This window comes from Pleurodeles waltl, chromosome 9 (genome assembly GCF_031143425.1).
Source record: "Pleurodeles waltl isolate 20211129_DDA chromosome 9, aPleWal1.hap1.20221129, whole genome shotgun sequence".
Classification (NCBI taxonomy): Eukaryota; Metazoa; Chordata; class Amphibia; order Caudata; family Salamandridae; genus Pleurodeles; species Pleurodeles waltl.
The window spans coordinates 266,801,345-266,822,213 of NC_090448.1; the positions used below are offsets into that span (position 1 = coordinate 266,801,345).

Sequence of the window (20,869 nt, forward strand, 5' to 3'; positions counted from 1 at the left end):
CTTTCTTTACGAGCCTTGCAGAGTGGTCTAATAAATGCATTTCTCAGACTAAGCGCTGCATATCAGAAATTATTTTCAGTGTGTGTATGTTTCATCTCGGTCAGTTAAGTGAAGCAAAACACCGTAATCCTGGCAGTAACCACAGCAGAGAATAATGAAAGAAGTAACTATTTAGAAAGTGTCTTGATTGCTTGCTCTTTTGGGCTTCTGTTGGTCTTGCTTTGATTTCCTTCCAGAACTAAATAGTTCACCATTTGTTTCACCACAAAGCAAAAGTGCGATTAGGAAATTATACCAATACCAATATTGCTGAATTTGGTTGGAATAATTTTGGATGAACATTAAGAATTTGTAGAGCTTCAGCACTGAACAACTGTGTAGCATGGCAGTCTCCTTGACCAGAGACAATGTGTCATTCATTAATGGTAAATCACACTTGGGAATGGAAAAGTACAGCCTTGGGAAAACGGAAATTAGTTAACAAGAATAAAATTGAGAAGGTAATAAAGGAGTGCATATACAAATCATCATTTTTTGAATTCATGATTGGGAGATTTTGCCATGTTTCCATTTGAACTGTAAGGTCTCCACTAAGACCATTAAGAGATCAGAATTTCTTTACAACTAGTTGTGTCTTAATTCAAATACTACAGTATTATATACGTATTTACATTTGTCCCTGTATCCAAGCAGAAGACCAAGACAAAATAAAACTATGTTACAAACAAAATATGTTCTTATTTTGCAGATAAACAGCACTCTGTTCACAGGAATCCCACCATCGGTCAAAACTTTCTGGACCATTTGGTCTGAACCCTCTATTTTTGTTTATTGGCCTGATCTCACATCCCTTACACTGCCTGTCCATTTACTACCTACTTGTAGGTCACAGACCACTCCTACCTTGCTTTTACTACCAAGCACTAAATGTAGTTTAGTTTTCAGATGTAATGTAGTGTGAAGGAGACGCACAGCCTCTTACAGAGAACACTTATTTCAGTGAGAGAAGCTCAAATATTGAGCCACTTTAACAAAACAACACTTTAAGTGGAGAAGAGAGTGTCAAGTTGTAACTTTATTAAACATGTATGAGTTGGGGATGGGTGGGAATATGGAATTGGAACGGTGCAATTCCTATTACACAGATATACACATTTATATAGAATGTCATTTGTTACTGTACATACAATTTGAAGAATAGGGAGAGAAAGTGATTTAACTTACCCTCTAGTCACAATCCTTTTCCATTGTAGAGAAGGTTTGCTTGTGTATTAGTTATGTAGTGGAGTTATTTAAATGTTGTAACAAAGACATGTGGGTTCTTCCAGATTTCTACCATTTTATTGACGCTCTGATTATGTTGTGGCTTGTGAAAGTAGACAAATGTTCCTTACAATGTACTTTAAAAGATAACCCCACTCCTACTGTGTAATATGCCTACCGACAATCATGACCACATCTGCCCTCTCCAACCTGTTTACAATGTGTGTTTACCTCAATGTCACTTACGATGGTTATCAGAACATATAAACGTTTAATGAAACACACTAATGGATTTTGAATATGTTCATTACCTGAGCATCAGAATGGGCTTCAAACTGTGCATCTCCTCCTGAGGCTTGGTCAAATGTATACAAGAGGCGCAGATCTTCCTCATGAAGTTCATGCCCCTCAACAATAATAGTACCTGCATAAAAACAGATATATAACATATTTGAAAATATTTACAACATATTTCATATGTAAGACAATTCGTGAAAAGCATGGTTTCCAAGTATGAAGTCATTATGGTGATAATGTCATACTTCCTCACAAAGGCTTTTCCCTACAAGCCACTTGCAAATGCATCCACCAGTCTGTGGGACAGAAGACTCCCAGTTAGATGATAGATATATTACTGCTGAGTTAATGCTCCTATAAGTGACCTTTCAATATTGAGCGTATACATGGTCTATTGGGGACAAAGGGAACCTTTCAGACACTATGGACAGTATTCAAAATCTCACCAGTATTCCACCTGAATGTGGCATTAGAGTACACCTTGAAAGCGGATACTTCTGGCAATCTCATAGCCATCAGTACTTTATAAAATACAACTACTGGTTAGGACACTTCATCTTGTCACTTTTAGGAGTCCTAAGGCTGTTCCTGGTGCAATGCCATGTGTCCAAAAGAGCTCCTAGACATTAGTAGGTCCAAGAGCAGGTTTGACAGGTTAAAGAGAAGCTCAGACCTGAACCTAAATAAAGTTGAAGAGTGGCCACATACCTGTATGGTTGCTAACAGAGGGGCCAACCTATAAACAAACACAAACAAGAGTTGCTATTGTAACCAGTAATTTTTGCACTGAAAGGAGTATACACTTGTTATGTTCTCAGCACCATTCAAATATCCATTTCTTTCAATGATCAAGTTCCAATAATTGTCTATGTTCTTATGCAGGTAACAAGGTCAGGAGCTTTAATGTGACTTCAGAATTAGCCTGGTGTTTTTTCCGTTATTAATATCGGTTTGTGAAAGGAGTATTACTATTTAAGTGTTTTTCCTTTTTGTTTCCTTGTGAGGAAGAAATTAATGACTTCCAAGTAAATCTAGTTTCCCAGCATTAGTAGCTTTCATATACTCATGTGCTTGAATCACTCTCAGTCAACAGGCCGGTACTTTTAAATAGTGATAACAGTCTTAAAATGGCTATAGGCCTCAACAACGGTGTCTATACTTTAGCACACCTGCCTATTTGAAACAACAGAACTGCAGTCAATAAATTAAGTTCTGAGCTCTCCTACACCCCCAGCTCAGATTTCATGGCACAAGTGTGAAGGGAACTTTTGATAAAAGTGAATCTCTGACCAGGGAGGAAGGAGGATTTTATGTTAACATATGAAATATATCAGTTCAAGAGTTAGAATTAGTGCAGGTTACTAATTTCTTGTACAGCACTCAATCTTTGATATACCCACATGATTAAATCAGGATGACAACATTTGAATAAAGTGGAAAGCATGCTCACCTCATCGAATTAGGTAGGTATGTCTTAGTAAATATAGATAGCGTAAACGTAGCTAGGAAGCAACAGAGCACTGTACAGGTTGTGTTGATCTGACTGTCCCACTGCACAGCTGGTTGCCATATTCACATCTAGGCAGTAATGTTTGGTGACAGTATGCAGTCTTTTCCACATGGCTGCACAGCAAATGTCCTGAAAAGACAGTTCGGCAAACAGTACTGCTATCTGGTGAAGCATCCCTCTTGCTCTGCCCTGGAGTGGCCCCTTAGCTTTAATATTGCAGAAAGTGATACAGGTGGACAGCCAATGTGCAAAGCCCTGCTTAGCTAATGGGCAACCTCTTCCTGGATGGCTTAATGAGACAAATAATTGATCTGAAGAATGCAAGGCCTTAGTTTTGTCCAGGGAGAACCTGATGAACCTGATGTGAGTGTAAGGACTTCTCTGAAGCAGTAGGTGGAATAGGAAAGAAAAATTGCAGGAAAATAGTTTAAGAGAAAATCTGTAGGGACTTTAGGATGAATCTTGGATTGGTCCGTAGAATCACTTGTGAGGCTAAGGTATAGCTGCTGTATCTCAAATGCCTGTAACTCTCAGACTCTCTAAGATGAAGCAAGTGTACAAAGGAGTGGTCTTCCATGAAAGGAACTGAATGGTTTGAAAGAAGGCAACATAACTTGGCTGAACAGTGTTCAACTCCCAGGAGGACACCTCATTGGAGGAAAGGCCCTAAAACACTCACATACTGCTTTATAGTCCTCCATGAGAATAAGAATTAGTAAGATTCTTTTGTCCTCCAGTGCCAGGAATTGCAGCCAAGTGCAGCCTAATCAACATCGAGACCACTCCTGAATAGCTGAAGCAAGCATACAAATATTTAATTGGGTTGCGGGGATCATAGACCTTATTTTTGCACCACCTGAAGGCGATCTTCTGCTGAGTGTCATAGTTCTTAGTTGAGGACAGTGTACGTCTGTGTTAAGATGTCTCTGCAGTCTGAAGAGTTAGCCAGATGGCTGTACTCTAAGTGGTCAGGAAGCATACCATCAGGCTCAGTGACTGGAGATAATGATGGACTATCTCTCCATTGTATCTGGCCAGGATCCTGGGATGCTCCTTCAACTGGACCAGTGGCTACGTCAACAACAGCACTGTATCAAAACTGACAAGCCCATGCCAAGGTAATCAGGACCAGGGAACAGTGATCTGCTTTTGTTTCCCTCAGCACCCTGGGAAAAAAGGGAAAAGGCAGAAATGCATAAATGAAGATATTCAACCACATCTACTTAAAGACATTGCCCCTAGATCCCAGTTAGCTGAACCTGCTGGTGTAGTGCCAGTATTTCTTGTTGTCCAGGGTAGCAAAAGATTCTGTTGTTGGCCATGACAAAGCTAAAGGAGCTGATAGATACCCTTTAATAGTGTTTAAAGCAAGTCCTTGTCAGCTAGGGACAACACAAACAACACCTCGGACAGTTTGGCATGAAGTGGATCAATCAGCCTGGTAGAACACCAACCTACAAACGTCTCCCAGCAGCAGCCATATGCAAACCTGGTTGAGGGATGCCTGGCTGGCAAGATCAAATCACAAACCTCAGGAGGAGGACTGAAAGCCCTTAACTGTTGCCGCTCAGTCACCAAGCATGGAGGTGCTCAGATTCGGGTAAAAGACCCTGCCCTGTTGCTGCGACATGAGATCCTGCCGAGGGAGCAACCTGATGTGAGGACATATGATCAGAAGTTCAGGATAATCTCCATGCCCAATCTGGGGCTACTAAGATAAATTGTGCCCAATCAATCCTGATCTTCAGAACTTGGCGCAGGAGATGTATTCGGGGAAAGGGGTGCAATAGCTCCAAGTTCCACTCTACATAAGAAGCGTCTCTGATTGAGAGACACCTTGGAAACTCCATCATGCATAAGTGCTGACACTGTACGTTCTCAATGCTGGCAAAGAGATCGAGCCAAGGTTTTCCCCATTTGCGTAAGAGTCCTTGTGTCACCTCAGGGTGTAACTGCCATTCATGACCCACAAAGCGTCAATGACTGAGTTAGAATGCCCTAGTGTTCTGAGGTTCTTCCAAGAGTCATGGGGCCTCCTGGGACAGGATCCAGGACCCAACCCCATCCTACTTGTTGCACTATCACATGATGGTGGTGGTGTCCGTGAGTACCTGCACCAGTTTCCCTTTGATGGAAGGAAGAAAAGCCTTCAACACCAAATGGGATTGCATTGAGTTCCAGAAGACTGGCGCGGAGTCAAGCTTTTGCCAGAGGCATCTAATCTTCACCTCTCCTAGATGGCCATCCTGAATAAGGGGCAATACATCAGTCACCACTGTTAGCCCTGTGTGGGGGTAAGAAGAGCGGTCTGCCCCCGAACCAATCATAGTCCAGCAGCAACCAAGGGAGGTCTTTTGCAGTCTCCTCCAAAATCTGGACCTGATCGGAGAGAACCCCGGGTGTTGTGCCCCCTGGGACTTCAGATCCCACCGCAGAGTCCCCATATGCCACCTGGCAGGCTTGACTAGCAGGTTGCAGCAGGACATCAAGTCCCAAAAGCCATAAATTTAGGCTTGAGGCTGACACATCAAGACCATAGCCGGAATACCCTGGACTATCAGCTCTGGGGGATAGGCACAAAAACCACACTCTGTCCAGAATGACTGCGGTAAAGGGCAGTACGTGTGCGAAGGAATTAGGTGTGACTTTGGCACATGTATAGCCCCAAAAATGTTAGAAGGTTCTCTGTAGTTTGGAGATTAGTGACAACAATCTGGGGTTTGCTCGCCATCAGCAGTCAGTCGTTGTGGTAGGGGAAGACTGGGGCCTCTGAAGATGTGCTGCAACCACTGCCATCATGTTTGTAAATACGCAAGGGGTACTAGTGAGGTCAATGGGGAGCACAGCAAACTAAATATGCTCCTGGCCCTCCCATGAACAGCAGGTAGCGTCAGTGCACCTGTAGGATGAGGATAGGGAAATAAGCGTCCTGCAGGTCCACCACTACCAGCCTGTTTCCAAGATAGAGGTCAGGCAAGACTTGGACCAGGGTGATCATCCTGAGTTTATCCTTCAGTAACGCTTGGGAATTTTGTGTTTCTTCTTTGACTTACCTGGAGATTTGGACTGCAGTTACAATCTGCAGCAGGAAAGGCTTTGGGACCTGAATCTTCCCTTGGACCTTGACCGGTCACAATATGGAGTTGTGCAGTGCTTTGAAACAAGCAGCTTCAATTTTTGATCCCAGATGGGGGTGCATCAATGGAGAGTCACTGCATGCCTTGGAGTCATAGTCCAAACCCAAGCACCACAGTCAAACCATGTGTGGGTCTGTCAGTCATTTGCAACATTCCCCACAAGGTTTGAACTATGTAGGTTTAGGTGGAGGCGTTTCCCCAAAACATCTGAGAAGCATTTTTTAAAGAAATTCCTAAATTACAGTCTCGAAAGAGACAAGGGGTAGCTCCGGATCCACATCTGTGGGCGCAAAAAGAGGGGAGCTAATGTCAGTGCTAAATAGGGCACTGTTCTTCACTTTCGTACCTGAGCAACATCTGTGCATAGCCACAACTCACCGACCTGTTAGCCCCACAGGTGAACTGCTTGAGATTTTTCTGAATCCAGTCTGACGCCTGAGGAATATACGAAAGGTGAGGTGTGGTTAGAGGTCTCTATCAGAACATCTCAACACTTTTCACTAGGTCAGCCACATGTTTTCCAAATAAAGTTTTTTCATCAAAAGGCATGTATAAAATCTTCACCTGCACTTTTGAGGGAGTAGCCAGGGAACATGAACTTCTAATAAACCAGTATGAAATTGGTATCTTGATTACATTTAGGGGTGAAGTCAGAACATGTTCAATCTTCATAATGCATTTCAAAGATAAACAGCCAATTCCACAGTAGACCAAACACATTTTGTTCTTGGAGTTACCAGTGAATCATGCAAGTACTTGAGAACATTGAGTACTATCTTAAAATGAGTCTTCCAAGAGGGCAGGGATTCAGTTTTCACATTTTTCTTTAGCTAGCCGACTTTCTCCTTAAAGAACATTTCAAAGAATGACAGAGGGCAAAGGAGAGGAAGGTGGCCTTCCTACAAGTTCAAAGCCAAGTGCAGACCAAAATAGTATTTCAAATATGCCAATGGCACCTCTTGCAGACATTACACACTGTGATTCTACACCATTGTTAATGACTGATGAACTGCTTTGTTGAAAGACAACTTTATAATCTTTTGATGGACATTTTCAGACTACTGTGTTGAAGAACTGGCAGTAGCTGAGAGGATGTATATTACACAAACACTGTAAGCCCTGTGGAGTAATAAGGTGTATAGCAGATCATTGCCTGAAACTAGGTGGCCAAGGTATAAATTTACCTCAGAGTATTGCTAACCATACGTGAAATTAGAAGTATGATGGGTGACCTAGCTCCCGATTAAGAAAATGAAATGGAGCTACACAGGCATTTTTTTTTTTTTTAGGTAGTGCGAGGGTGGTAAAAAGGTCGACCATGTATGAATACAATATGTATATGTTTCACACTCGCAGGGAATACGATTATCTAGATAAAAGGATATTAGTAACAAAATCTTCTTTGTCATGCCCCTCATTCTTTAACAAGCATTGGCAAAGTCAGTCTTTCTCACTTTTTTGTCTTTCCCAATGCAGACCCATGGGCATTGCTGATAATTTTGTTGATGGTGTTCAGCACCAGCAAAAATAGAGAACACATTTTTATTTCGGAGGCTAAAAAGCAATGCTAGATAAAAATAAAGTGCGATGATGCATACAATCACATGTCATCATGCATTCATACAAATGTTTCATGACACTATGGCGGTCGCCAGGTGGTTACATGTCAGAATGCAAGTATCGGCACAAATTTGCACCTATGCTATGAAGTAGCAGCTATGTTGTTGTTCCAAAATGGCAAACACCCTTGGAGCAGGAAGATGGAACCCAGCTTCAAAATGCAGCTGCCTAGCCCTGTTATAATGTTTTCACAAAATTAAATTAGAAACAAAACAAGCATCGGCAAAGCTAATAGGTCTTGGCAATGGCCGGGCTCTGAGCTTTTGCAAATGTGAATGCTTTTTAGCCATATGTTTGTGAGATTGCGGAGTGGAGTGGCATGGCGTTGCGTGAAGTAGAGTGGTTCTGCGTGGAGAAGAGTGGCATTACATGGAGTTGATTGCCATTTGGTGGCCATGCATGGAGTAAAGCAGACTGGCATGGTAGAGTGGAGTGCAGTTGCATGAAGTGGCGTTGCAACTCGGTGGAGTGGCAGGATGCTGCGTAAAGTGGAGTGGCGCTGCGTGGAGTGGCGTAGAGTCGAGTGACTTAGAGTGGTGTGGTGTTGCATTGAGTGGAGTGGCATAGACTGGTGTGATGTTGCAGGGAGTGATGCGGCGCAGAATGGAGTTCACTTGCATAGAGTGGAGTGGCATGGCGTTGCGAAGAGAGGAGTGCAGTTGCAGGGAGTGGCATGCCATAGACTTGCATGCCGTATAGTGGTATGCTGTAGAGTGGCGCTGTGTGGCATAGAGTGGAGTGCAGCTGCATGGAGCAAAGTGGGTAGAATGGAGTGGTATACTCTGGAATAGTGTGGCATAGAGTGTAATGGTGTGACGCTGAGAAGAGTGGAGTGGTGCTGCATTGGGTGGCGTTGCATGGAGTAGCACTGCATGGACTGGAGCGGTGTTGCCTAGAGTGGGGTGGAGTTGCATGGAGTGCAGTTCCATGGAGTGACATTGCACAGAGTAGAGTGGAACTGCATAGTGGAGTGGCGCTGCACAGAGTGGCACTGTGTGGAGTTGAGTAGCATTGTGTGCAGTGGAGGTGAGTGAAGTGGTGTAGTTTAGAGTGGCGTTGTGTACAGTGGAGTGGGACTGTGTGGGGTCGAGTGGCGTTGTGTGGAGTGAGATCCTTAACACGTATTGTCCTGTGCCATGTGTTAGTTGCCATTATCTCATAATATCCTATGCCATGTATTTGCTGTCCCTGACCAGGATAGTTACTACAGTTCATTTAAATGTTGACGTGCGCTAGGAAAAAAACTCTCCATCTTTGAATGCACAGCAAATGGCCCCTAACAGGGTGTCCAAACAGAAGTTCAAAGGGGAAACCCCTACTCACTTCTGAGGCAGCTCTCTGTAGGCGAGAAGCAAGCATGGCAGGAGGACATCCCATCTTTTTGAGTTTTTCAGGGAGCCCCATGATCATGCCCTTCAATGTCTTGTTGAACCTTTCAACAAGTCCACTGTTTTGTGGATGGTATGGCATGGTGGTGACACCCCACACTCATTCCACATGTGTTTTAGGTAAGATGACATGAAGTTTGTACCTCTGTCAGAAACCACCTCCTTAGGAAACCCTAGCCTGGTAAAGATGCCAATAATGGCCTTGGCTACTGCAGGAGCTGTAGTAGACCTAAGGGGAATTGCTTCAAGATATCTGGTAGCATGATCCACTACTACCAGTATATACAGATTTCCTGAAGCTGTGGGTGGTTGAAGTAGACCCACAATGTCCACAACAACCCTTTCAAAGGGAATGCCCACCACAGGTTGTGGAATGAGGGGTCTTTGGATGACCACATGCCTTACCACTGGCTTGACAGGTGACACAAGAGTTACAAAACTCATTCAGCTTTTGGGACATATTGGGCCAGTAGAAATGGCTGACAAGCCTATTCCATGTTTTTGTATGTCCCAGATACCCAGGTAGTGATATGTCCTGGGCTAGAGTAGGAAGAAACTCTTTAAACTGCTGTGGTACTACCACTCTCCTAGTTGCACCAAGGTTGGGGTCTCTGGCCTCAGTGTAAAGGTGTCCCTTTTCCCAATAGACTCTGTGAAGCAACTGACATCTCCCTTTTCCTGTGCAGTTGCTTGTTACCTCAGACCTTCAGGAGTGGGACAGGTTTTCTCTCCCTGGCACAGCTGGTCCCTTGAGGGCCCCCCTTGGCCCAAGAGCACAACCGGATAAGGATCCAGCTCCATGGACTCAGTTCCCTCACAGGTTAAGACTTCTTCACCAGAAGAGAGTCTTATGTTTGTTGTTGTTCAGAAGCTGGTCCCTCAGTCTTTTTGCCCTTCCTCTTGGACAGTTGGGCCATTATTTCAGGCTCCAACACTTCTTTTTCACCCTGTGCTCGTCTTTGTGCTCTAGTTTTCACACACACCATCTCAGGGAGTCCCAGCATGGCTGCATGGGGTTTGAGTTCTACAGATCATTCCCTAGCAGACACTCACCAAGGATTGCAGGAGACCACCATCTGTTTCAGGCCTGTAGGAAAGCAGTCTTTTTTTTTTTAGCATGGTTACACCCCCCCCCACACACACACACACACACACACACACACACACCCATTTAGCATAGTGGTGCCCTCATGTAAGCCCCTAGTACATGGTACCCAGATACCAGATGCATTGGGGGTAGCAAGGGATCCCCCATGGGCTGCAGCATGTATTATGCCATCCATGGGGAGCCCATCCATAGTGCATCTGTGAGCCTGCCATTGCAGCCTGCCTGAAAGGGTGCATGCAGCCTTTTTCACTATAGGTCACTGCACCAGGTCACTGTAAGTCACTCCTATGGCAAGCCCTCCTAGCTCAGAGGGCAGGGTGCAAGTATCTGTGAGTGAGAGCATCCCTGCACTAGCAGAGGTGCCCCCATGAACTCCAGTCCCATTTTCCTGGACTTCGTGAGCGTGGGGATGCCATTTTATGCGTGTAGTGGACATAGGTCAATACCTATGTCCAGCTACATAATGGTAACTCTGAACCTAGACATGTTTGGTATCAAACATGTCGGAATCATACCCCAATACTGTTGCCAGTATGATTCCATGCACTCTGGGGGCTCCTTAGAGAAGCCCCAGCATTGCCCCGACCAGCCTTATGTGGTTTACCGGGCACCCCAAGCTGCTGCCACCCCTAAGACAGGTTTCTGCCCTTCTGCTGTTTGAAAAGCTCAAGCCCAAGAAGGCAGAACAAAGGATTTCCTTTGGGAGGTGGGAGGGGGTAACACCCTCTCCCTTTGGAAATAGGTGTTACATGGCTTGGGAAGGGTACCCTTCCCAAGCCACTGGTATGCTTTGAAGGGCATATTTGGTGCCCTCCGTGAGTAAACCAGTCTACACTGGTTCAGGGGACTCCAGTCCCTGCTCTGGCGCAAAACTGGACAATTGAAAAGGGAGTGACCACTCCCCTGTCCATTACCACACCAGGGGTGGTGTCCAGAGCTCCTCCAAAGGGTCCCTTGGTTCTGCCATCTTGAATCCAAAGTTGGCAAGGACCTCTGGGAGCATTTGAATGTCCGGGTCAGGCTGGTGACGTCTGAGCCTCCTCCTGATAGGTGGATACCTGGCTAGGTGGCCAATTCCCCTTTTAGGGCTATTTAGGGTCTCTCTCTTGGGGGGATCCTAAGATTCAGCTTGCAAGATTCCAGCAGGACTGTTCTGCAACCTTACTTCCACTTCTAGCCACTGGAGCCGCGACTGGACCCTCCAGGAACCAACAATCTGCAACTACGAGGAAGACTCTGCTTGCAACATTCCTTCCACAGCTTCTTCCAAACAGCTTCTGCAAGATTTCCCGGCTGTGCATACTCTGACGGCAGCAAGTCTTCAGTCTGCATGAGAAGGAAGAAAGAATCTCTTTTGGATTGAAGGAGTCACTTCCCCGCATCCGCAGGCACCAACTACAACAACTGGCTGCGTGGATCTCCTCTCAGCCGGAGATCCGTGGATCCTGCATCACAGGTGGTGGTCCAAAGTAGCCCTCTTGGTCCTCTCTGCTAGCTGTCCAACTTTGGTGGAGGTAAGCCCTTTCCTTCCCATGCAGGACAGTACCCCTGTGCACCGCATTTCTTACAGTTACCAAGGTTTTTTTGGATCTCCTCCAAGGGATCTTCAGGCTCCGTGTAGCACCAGCACTCCTTCCTGAGACGCACAGCCCTGTGCGTGCTTCTCCTACAGCGCAGGACTCTTCTTCAGTTGTGCTGCGTGAGATCCTCTGACTCCTGGTTCCTCATCCAGTGGGTCCCCTGTGGGGGGGCTGCTTCTCCTTTTTTGGACTCTCTGCCTTCCTGAGGGTTCCCCTAAGACTCCACCGTGGGTTGAGTCCTCCTGGACCATGCTGGTCCCCGGCAGCTCAACTTCTGCTTCACTGCGACTTCTGCCTTTGCCAAGGCCTGACCGACTACAACCTTCCATCTGGCGTGTGACGTCGACTGCATCCTCCAGGAACTCTTCACTTGCTCCAGGGCTGTATTCCTAACCATCTTCGTCCTACCGTCAACCAACTCATGCAACCACAGCTGGGTGGGTAGTAGGTGCCTACTCCTCCTGGACTCTTTTGTGACTTCTGGACTTTGGTCCCCTTCTTCCTCAGGTCTTCCTCTTCAGGAATCCACTGACAGTTTCTTGCAGTTTGTCTGAGTGTTGCATATCCTTCTTTTCCTTCCTTTTTGGGTGGTTTGGGGGAAAATTCAGTAACTTACTCATTTCTGCCTAGTCGCTAGGGAGCACTGCAGTACTTACCTTTGGGGTTTCTTAGTACCCCCCAGCTTCTCTCCACACATTCCACTTACCTTGGTGGGGGTCCTGTATTCATATTCAATTGTTTTGGTATATGGTTTGGGCTCTCCCTAGAGAGCCTGGCTTCTAGACACTGCTACACTACACTAATAGGGGATAACTGGAACAAGGTGTAAGTGTCTTAGGTACTCCCCACACAACAGGCCAGCTTCCTACAAGGCCAGTAACCCCTCTCCATTCTAAGGTGACCATTGCCATGGGATGGACCTTAGTTGCATTGCCAGCATTGGTGACAGTTGTGACACCAGGTCTTTTTTGAATCAACGTTATTACCCTCGTACACATGTGAAGCTTGTGAAGAGGCTCGGGCCCACCCTCCTGAGCAGGTTTTTGGGGTAATTGAGAGGACTCTTTACTTTTATCTGTAAGTGTTTCACCACCCTTTCCCTGGGGAGGCTTTGTAACCTCATTCTTTTGGTAACCCCCCAGTGGAAGTTTTTGGTCTGTCTCCTTTCACAATTCTTGGGAAGAAATTGGACCTAGGTCTACCAGATACTGATGCAACTTGTCATTGAAGCAGTTACTTAAAAGACAAATAAATTATAAAGCCCATCACAGCCCTGCACTCCACTGCCAGTTATCCAACCTTCTAGTGTTTTCACTGAGTAGGTCTACAAAATCAACCCAGAACTGGCACGAAGTTTTGTGAGCCCCCCTGAACCTAATTCTTTACTCTTCAGTGGTGAATCCAAAGCCCTCAATCAGAGTAGCCTTCATGTGGTCCTAGGATTCAGCATCTGTACCAGTAAGTGCGAGGCGCTAATCCCTACACCTACCAATAAACAGTTCCCAAAGGACAGCTCCCCAATTAGATTTCTGTAACCTTCTGGTTCCACTAGCCCTCTCAAAGGCTGTGAACCACCTGGTGATGTCATCACCATCCTCATACTTGGGGACAGTCCCTTTGGGGTTTTATTCCTCTTTGTCCCTAACTGTTGTATTGCTGCCATCATTAATGGGTGCTAAGCCCATTTCTGTTCTCTCCCTAACTATAGCCAGGAGCTGTTTCTCCAAAGCTAATCTTTTGGCCATCCTTGCTAAAAGGAGGTCCTCTTCATTGAGACTACCCTCAATGTTTCCAGAGGAACTGGACTCCCCTGTGGGGCACCCAGATCCTGTTAACACTATCCTTGGAGTCAAGTCCAACTGGACTCTGTCCTCCCTAAATAGGTTAGGAGTGAGGAGTTAATCCACCTGATCTCAACTTCTTCCCCTTCTGAAGGAAGGTCTTCCTCCTCAGCAGGCTGTTCCCTTGTATACTCTGCCAAGAGCTCTCCTCCCAAGATGGAGGTAAAGGGTGAGGTTGAGCTCCACAACAATGTCCTTGGAGCTGCTCATTTTGTTGCCCTCCCTGTGCAGCTCCTCCTACTGCTGCCTCTGAAGAACTGAGAGCCTACCTGACTCTCAGTTTGAGACCCTCCTCCACCTGAAAGCTCCTGCCTGCGTATCATCCCTGGTGGTCTTGTGGCCATCTGCAAGTAAGTATCCTCTGTCTCTCTTTAGTCTTGCCTTCTACTTCTGCCTTTCTTCTTTTTTACTTTGTTCGTATTTTTCTGTCCCTTATTTTTTCCCTCTTCTCACGTCCCCTTTCCCCAGCGAAGCGCTCTTCCCCCCCCCTCCCAGCAGACCGGACCCCCGCCTCCCTCCCCTTCTTAATGGAGACTGCAGAGCAGCCTCACCAAAGGCAAAAGCCCATCTGCACCGGTCAGCGCCTGGACTATGCCCAGTGCCATAGACCCTGGTTCTCGTCCCATGTGCTGGTTCGAAGCCAGCGCCCTCAACCTGGGAAGATCATCGCCTGCCACCAAGACGACCCTCGGAACACCAGAGGTAATACACAACAGAAAACCTATGGTTGCCGCACATTCCTATAGTAACAAGAATTGTTGTAGGTGCTCATACATTCAAAACATGTCTGTTGTCACACATGTGTGTCGGGACAGGAAAACCTGTACCCGCAAATAAACTCTGCGAAAAAATGCGAACGGAGCACACACAAAGAAGTATCTCTCTAATATGGGAACACCCATGGACCTTTTTCTTGCTGCGCCTGCTCCAGCACTCTCCAAGGACCACCCCATGATCTCGCACCAAACATGGACAGCCACCTCAAGTGCATACTCCTCAACACATGCTCCCTCGTCAAACATGCAGTAGAAGTCTGGGACCTCCTCGACTCAACAGCCCTGTACGCCGCCTTCTTCACAGAGACTTGAATCACCCCCACCGCTGCCCCAGACATCACCACAGCCATCCCAGACAACTACAAAATCATCCACAAGGACAGAGCCGATCAGCCTGGAGGAGGCATTCCCATAATCTACAAAAACAACCTCCGTCTGACTACCACCATTGAGTCACAGTTACAGTCAACCCACAAGCACCTACACCTCTAGATCCAGACCAACCCAAACACCTTCTTGCATGGCACCCTCATCTACAGGCCACCTGGACCCTGACCCCAGTTCTGCGAAGACATCGGCAACCTCTTTGCAACCCCAAGCTCTCACCTCCAACTACATCCTACTCAGCGACCTCAAGTTCCACCTTGATGCCCTCGATAACCCAAACACCTCAAACCGCCTGGACAACCTCACAACTCTCGGCCTCAAACAGCTCATCAATGTCCTGACCCAGAGACCAGGACACATTCTCGACCCTGTCTTCTCAGCACGGGACAACATCACAATCTTCCACACCTCTGAACACTACTGGACCAACCACAAGTGCATTCACTTTACCTACACAAAGAACATCGCACACCACCCCACCCCCGTCTCCCCAGCAGACACTGGGGCAAAGTCACAGAAGCACAGCTCACCAACGCTCTCAACCACTCCCTCCACTGGAAGCAACAGACGCTAATGAAGCCGCAAGGAACCTACACCACTGGGTCTCAGACTGCACCAACAATGTAGCCCTACCTAAGGTAACCAGCAGGGGATGGCCAGAGAAAATAGTTTACGCCAGACTTACAGGAATCCAAGTGTACCTGCAGATGATTGGAATGGAGGCTCAGCAAATCCACCAAAGACTGCAAAGCCTACAAATAATGCAGTCAACATGCACCACCAGAACATCAGAGAGCCAAAAAAGCCAACTTTCAAGCATGCCTCAACACCAGCACTCACAACACCAAAGAGCTCTTCGCCATCGTCAAAGAGTTCACGAACCCCAGTGCAGTCACCTCATACCTCCCTCCCATGACCTCTGAAATGACCTTACCACCTACTTTCACCGTAAGATCCAGGACATCTACGAAGGCTTCAGGAACCAAAGCCCACCAGCACCGCTCACCACCACGAACCTAGCGCCCCACCAGATATTGAATTCCTGGACCCCCATCACCATAGAGGACACTCAAAGATTGATTAACTCCATCCACTCGGGAGCATCCTCAGATCCATGCACTCATCACATCCTCAACTTCGCCAGCGCCTCCATAACACCAGAGCTCTGCCGAAACATCACACTGATCCTAGACCCTTCCCAGTACGGATTCAGAAGCAACCACAGCACCGAAACCGCACTCTTAACAGCCACCGACGACATACGTATCATACTGGACCAGAGGCACTGGTGGACTCATCCTCCTCGACGTATCCACTGCATTAGAGTCTCCCACTCCACCCCCTACGACAGACTGTCCGGACATGGAACATACTGCCCCTCAAGCTCTGGCAGATCGCATCTCTGATGCAGTTCAAGAAGGCCCTCAAGACGTGGCTCTTTGACTGAGCAGCATGCTTACATTCAGTGCTTTGAGACACTATGGGTGACTAGCCACGTTTTACAAATCCATGATTGACTGACTGAAAGTTGGGGATTACTTTTAGGAACTAAAAACTACTTCTAGCTACTAACCCCTAACTATATCAACTTTTAAATCTAAAAACGAAAAGCTAAAGGGGACTTAACCAAGGCCCTTGGAGGACTAGTAAGAATTTTGAAAAATTGTCAAATTAAAAAATCATTTGACTTTAAAGGCAATTTTGGAATTTTGTTGTGTGATCAGGTTTTGGCTGAGTAGTCCAGCGAATGCAAAGTCGTAGACCCCACCGCTGATCCAGCAATGTGGGAAGCTGACTCTGTATATACACTATATTAAAATGAGATATAGTGTGCACAGAGTCCAGGAGTTCTCCAGAGGCTAAAGTTGATAATATTATTGCTCTCTTTTGTGGTAGTGTGGTCGAGCAATTAGGCTTATCAGAGGGTAGTGCAAAGCATTTGTTGTACGTACACAGTCAAGAAATGAGGTATCACTTTTTACTTTCCAAAGCAGACAGTGCAATTTTCAGAACAGTCTTGTGGGGGATGGGGGTTGGTGCTGTTTGAGATAAATTCTTGACTTACAGTTCCAGTCTCTGGGAGTTAGGATGTCCACTGGTCAAGGTTCAAGATGACCCCAAACATACACCACCAGCAGCACAGGGCTGGCCTTGTACAGAGGTCACAGATTGGGCTGGATTTAAACAGGATCCTAAGGAGACTGGGGGCACTCAGAAACAGATCTGCTGGCATGTAAATACTCGCAACTTCGGAGGGCAGACCTGGGAGAATTAGATGAGCTGCAGGGGGGCCACAGGTTAGCACCAAACACACATCCTTGGCGATACAGGGGTGGCCGGGTGCAGGGTGCAAACACAGCATCGGTGACCCAATGCTTTTTAATATGGGGACCCCGGGGGTCACAAAGATGCTGCAGGCTAGGTCCAGGGGGTTAATTCTGGAAAACCACAGGCTGGACAAGGAGGGGGGCTGTCTGCTGGATGCTGCTGAACCGGTGGTTTAGTTACCCAAGGCCAGGGGGCTGTGGGTGAAGGGGTACGTATTTAGGCATCGGGAACCTTTGTCCGGTTCCTTGCGGTCAGGGGTGGGGGGGAGGAAATCTTTGGATTTACGCTGCAGGCATTGTCGTGCTGGCCGGGAGGGCTTTACCCAGGGTGGACACAAGGCCAGAATCGCCTGGGGACCTGCTCTGGACCAGTGGGCCACCTGGACTCAGGCTGAGGGTGTCAGATGCATAGTGGGCAGGACTTGCGGATCCGGGGTAGCTCTGGAGTTCTTCTGTGGGGTTCATCCTGGACAGGGCCGCTGTCCCTGGAATTCTTGGTCCTCTGGTGGACAGGCAGTCCTCTAGGGTTTTGGAGAGGTCGTTGGTCCTGATGGATGCATTGGCTTTTGGTAGCAGAAGCCTTGAACCTGCAGACAGTCCGGTAGGACTGGGGATAAGTCAGTTGTTATCTGGAGTCTTCACTGCTGGGAGGTCGACTTAGCAGCCCTTGTCCAAGATGTCTCTTCTGGACAGGGCCGCTGTCCTCAGGAGTTCTTGGTCCTCTGGTGGGTAGGCAGTCATCTGGGGGTTTGTAGAGGTAGTTGGTCCTGCAGGATGCATCCCTTTTTGTAGCAGGAGTTCTGAAGCTGCAGACAGGCCGGTAGGACTGGAGCCAAGTCAGTTGTCGTCTTGAGTCTTCACTGCTGGAGTCGGCATTGCAGTCCTCCTTCTTGAGGTCGCCAGGAATCTGAAGAGCAAGGTTCAGGGGTGCCCCTAAATACTAGATTTAGAGGTGTTACAAGGCAGAGGGCAGTAGTCAATGGCTACTGTCCCTGAGGGTGGCTACAGCATTCCTGTGCTCACTCCCTATCGGCTACTCTCCTCCAAAGCAAAATGGAGGGTTCTGCAAGGAGGGAGGTCACTTTAGCTCTGGACACCCTAGGGGTGGTATCAGATGCAGTTGTCACTCCTTATTTTCTTTAAGTTTCCCTCCGGACCTGGCGTCAAAAGTAGGGCTTGATCTGGGGCACAGGCATCTTCTCTAGCTGGCGTGCCCTGGGGGCACTGTAACAGAAGGCCTGAGCCTTTGTGGCTCACCGCCAAGTGTTGCAGTTCCTGCAAGGGGGGGTGTAGCAGACTTTGTTTCTGACCCCAGGCAGCACAAAGGCTCTCACCCCATGGGGGCCAGAAGCCTGTCCGTTAGTGGCAGGCTGGTGCAGACCTGTCAGCCTTACACTAAAGGGTTGGGTGAACTACAGGCGGCCTCTCTAAGATGCCCTCCATGTGCATTTTTCAATAAATCCAACACTGGCATCAGTGTAGGTTTATTGAGCTGAAAAGTTTGATACCAAACTTCCCAGTCTTCAGTGAAACCATCATGGAGCTGTGGAGTTCGAAATCACAAACTCCTGGCTCATGTACTTAATAAGGCCACACTGCACTCACAATGTCTAAGAATGAACTTAGACACTGTAGGGTCTAATTGTTCATGCAGCTATGCCATCACATTTGGTATAGTGCACCCTGTCTTAGGGCTGTAAGGCCTACTAGAGGGGGACTTCCCTATGCCACAAGCAGTGGTTTGTAGGCATGGCACCCAGGGAGGGATGCCATGTCGACTTTACCATTTTCTCTCCACCAGTACACAGAAGCTGCAGTGGCAGTGTGCACGTGTTTGGGGAGGGGGTACCTAAGGGTGGCATAATACAGGCTGCAGCCCTTAGGGGCTCTCCATGCCACAGAACCCTTGATACCACTGGTAACTTTTACAAGGGACTTAGCTGTGTGCCAATTGTGGAAACAATGGTTCAGTTTCGGAAAGAACACTGGTACTGGGGACTGGTTGGCAGGATCCCAGCACACACTCAGTCAAGTTAGCATCAATATCAGGCAAAAAGCTTGTCACGGAGGTAGGAGGGTGTGTGTGTGTGTGTGTTGTGTTGTGTTGTGTGTTGTGTGTGTGTGTAATTGTGCCAAAATTGGAACTTCCCTACAGCACCCAACAGTCTTGCACCATCAAAAGGCAAATCCATTTGAGTGGCTTGGACATCAGGCACAAATCTGGATCCTCTCAATCAGGAGTTCCTTCTCGCAGCAACTGGGATTCCCATCGCCCTAGCCACTGAATCAGCCATATCCAGGCTCCACTGGATGACTTGTCTCGTCGCATAGCTATCTTTCAAAAGCTCTGCAAAGAGCCCCTGTACATCCTCAGGCAGTTTTGGAACTACTGTCCTAGCAGAATCCATCAGAGCATAACTATAGTGGCCCAAAAGACACTTGGCATTGGCAGATTTCAAAGCCATACTCTCCGAAGAAAAAAACGTTTTTGCTGACTGCTCCTCTTTCTTCGACTCCGTGTCAGCTGGAGATGTCAGGAAAGACCCTGGAGTCGAATTTGAGGAACAGGAAGCTTGCACCACTAAGTTTTCAGGTGTTAGATGATTGCTTAAAAACAAAGGATCCCCTGGTGTAGTCTTGTACCTTCTGATTAAGGGATGAAACACTGCAAAATAGGCAAGAGTTTCTGCCACATGTCTAACACAGGTTCCGTCAGAGCCTCATCAAGGGGCAAAACTGGTCATGACACTGAAGTAGCCAAAGGAAGGACCTCTGTCAGCAACTTAGGCTTAAGTTCTGCTGTAGGCAGGGCCAACTCCAGCATGTCAGCAGCCTTTCTTATCACCATGTGAGGGAAGTGACCTCAGGAGGAGGCATGCCGTTTGGTCACAACAATTCCCATTCTGGGGAAGTGTCCAGACCACTTGCCACATCCAGTCCTTAAAAATCGGGTTCATGCGACCAACTTTCACCTTCCTCAAACTCAGGGTCCTGCTGTGGACAGAAATACTGTTCTTCCACCAGAAACTGTTGACTGTTGTCTATGCCTTGACTCCAACAACCGCACCGGTGACACCGGTATCAGTGCAGAGGACTTGGACACTGGAGAAGCCAAATCCACAGGGAATGGAGTCAAACAATGCAATGCCAGCATGGAGCCTTCCAATGTTGGTGCAGGTGCAGTTGGCACCCATGATTCCTGGCGAGTGTCAGTTGGCGAAGGACTCATCTTCCTCGGTGTGGGCGAAGGCCAGTATAACTGGACCATCGGCATGAAGGGCAGGAATGGAGCCTGATGATACAGCACTGTGAAACCTCCCAAGGACCATGGGGCCTGCAGGTGCACCAGATGGAGTCACGCCCTTGGTAAAACTGCTAAACATAGCATTGAGGAAGCTAGAAGGATCAGTTCAAGGAGCAGGGAAGGCTGGATAATCTTAGTCCTGTCGATGAGGCTGAGAGAGAACTAGAGTCAGAGGGGCCACTTCTGGCTGTAGATTAGGAGGCACAGGTGAAGTCGATGGTCTCACTGGTCTCAATGGACTCGAAGGTGACGTCGGACCAGTGAGGCGGATGGAGCCAGAGAGCCTTCATTCGACCTTGGACACAGCAAGAACACAGTCGGGGAAACATCT

At 47.4% G+C, this 20,869-nt stretch overlaps 1 protein-coding gene across 1 annotated transcript in view; it reads right to left on the bottom strand.

Moving 5' to 3' along the window:
• IARS1 (isoleucyl-tRNA synthetase 1) overlaps positions 1–20,869 on the bottom strand; it is a 703,557-nt gene that overhangs the window by 173,310 nt on the left and 509,378 nt on the right. Inside the window, exon 27 of the mRNA XM_069206674.1 lies at positions 1,575–1,687. Coding sequence (XP_069062775.1) covers positions 1,575–1,687 — 113 coding nt within the window. The remainder of the gene's footprint in view (positions 1–1,574; positions 1,688–20,869) is intronic.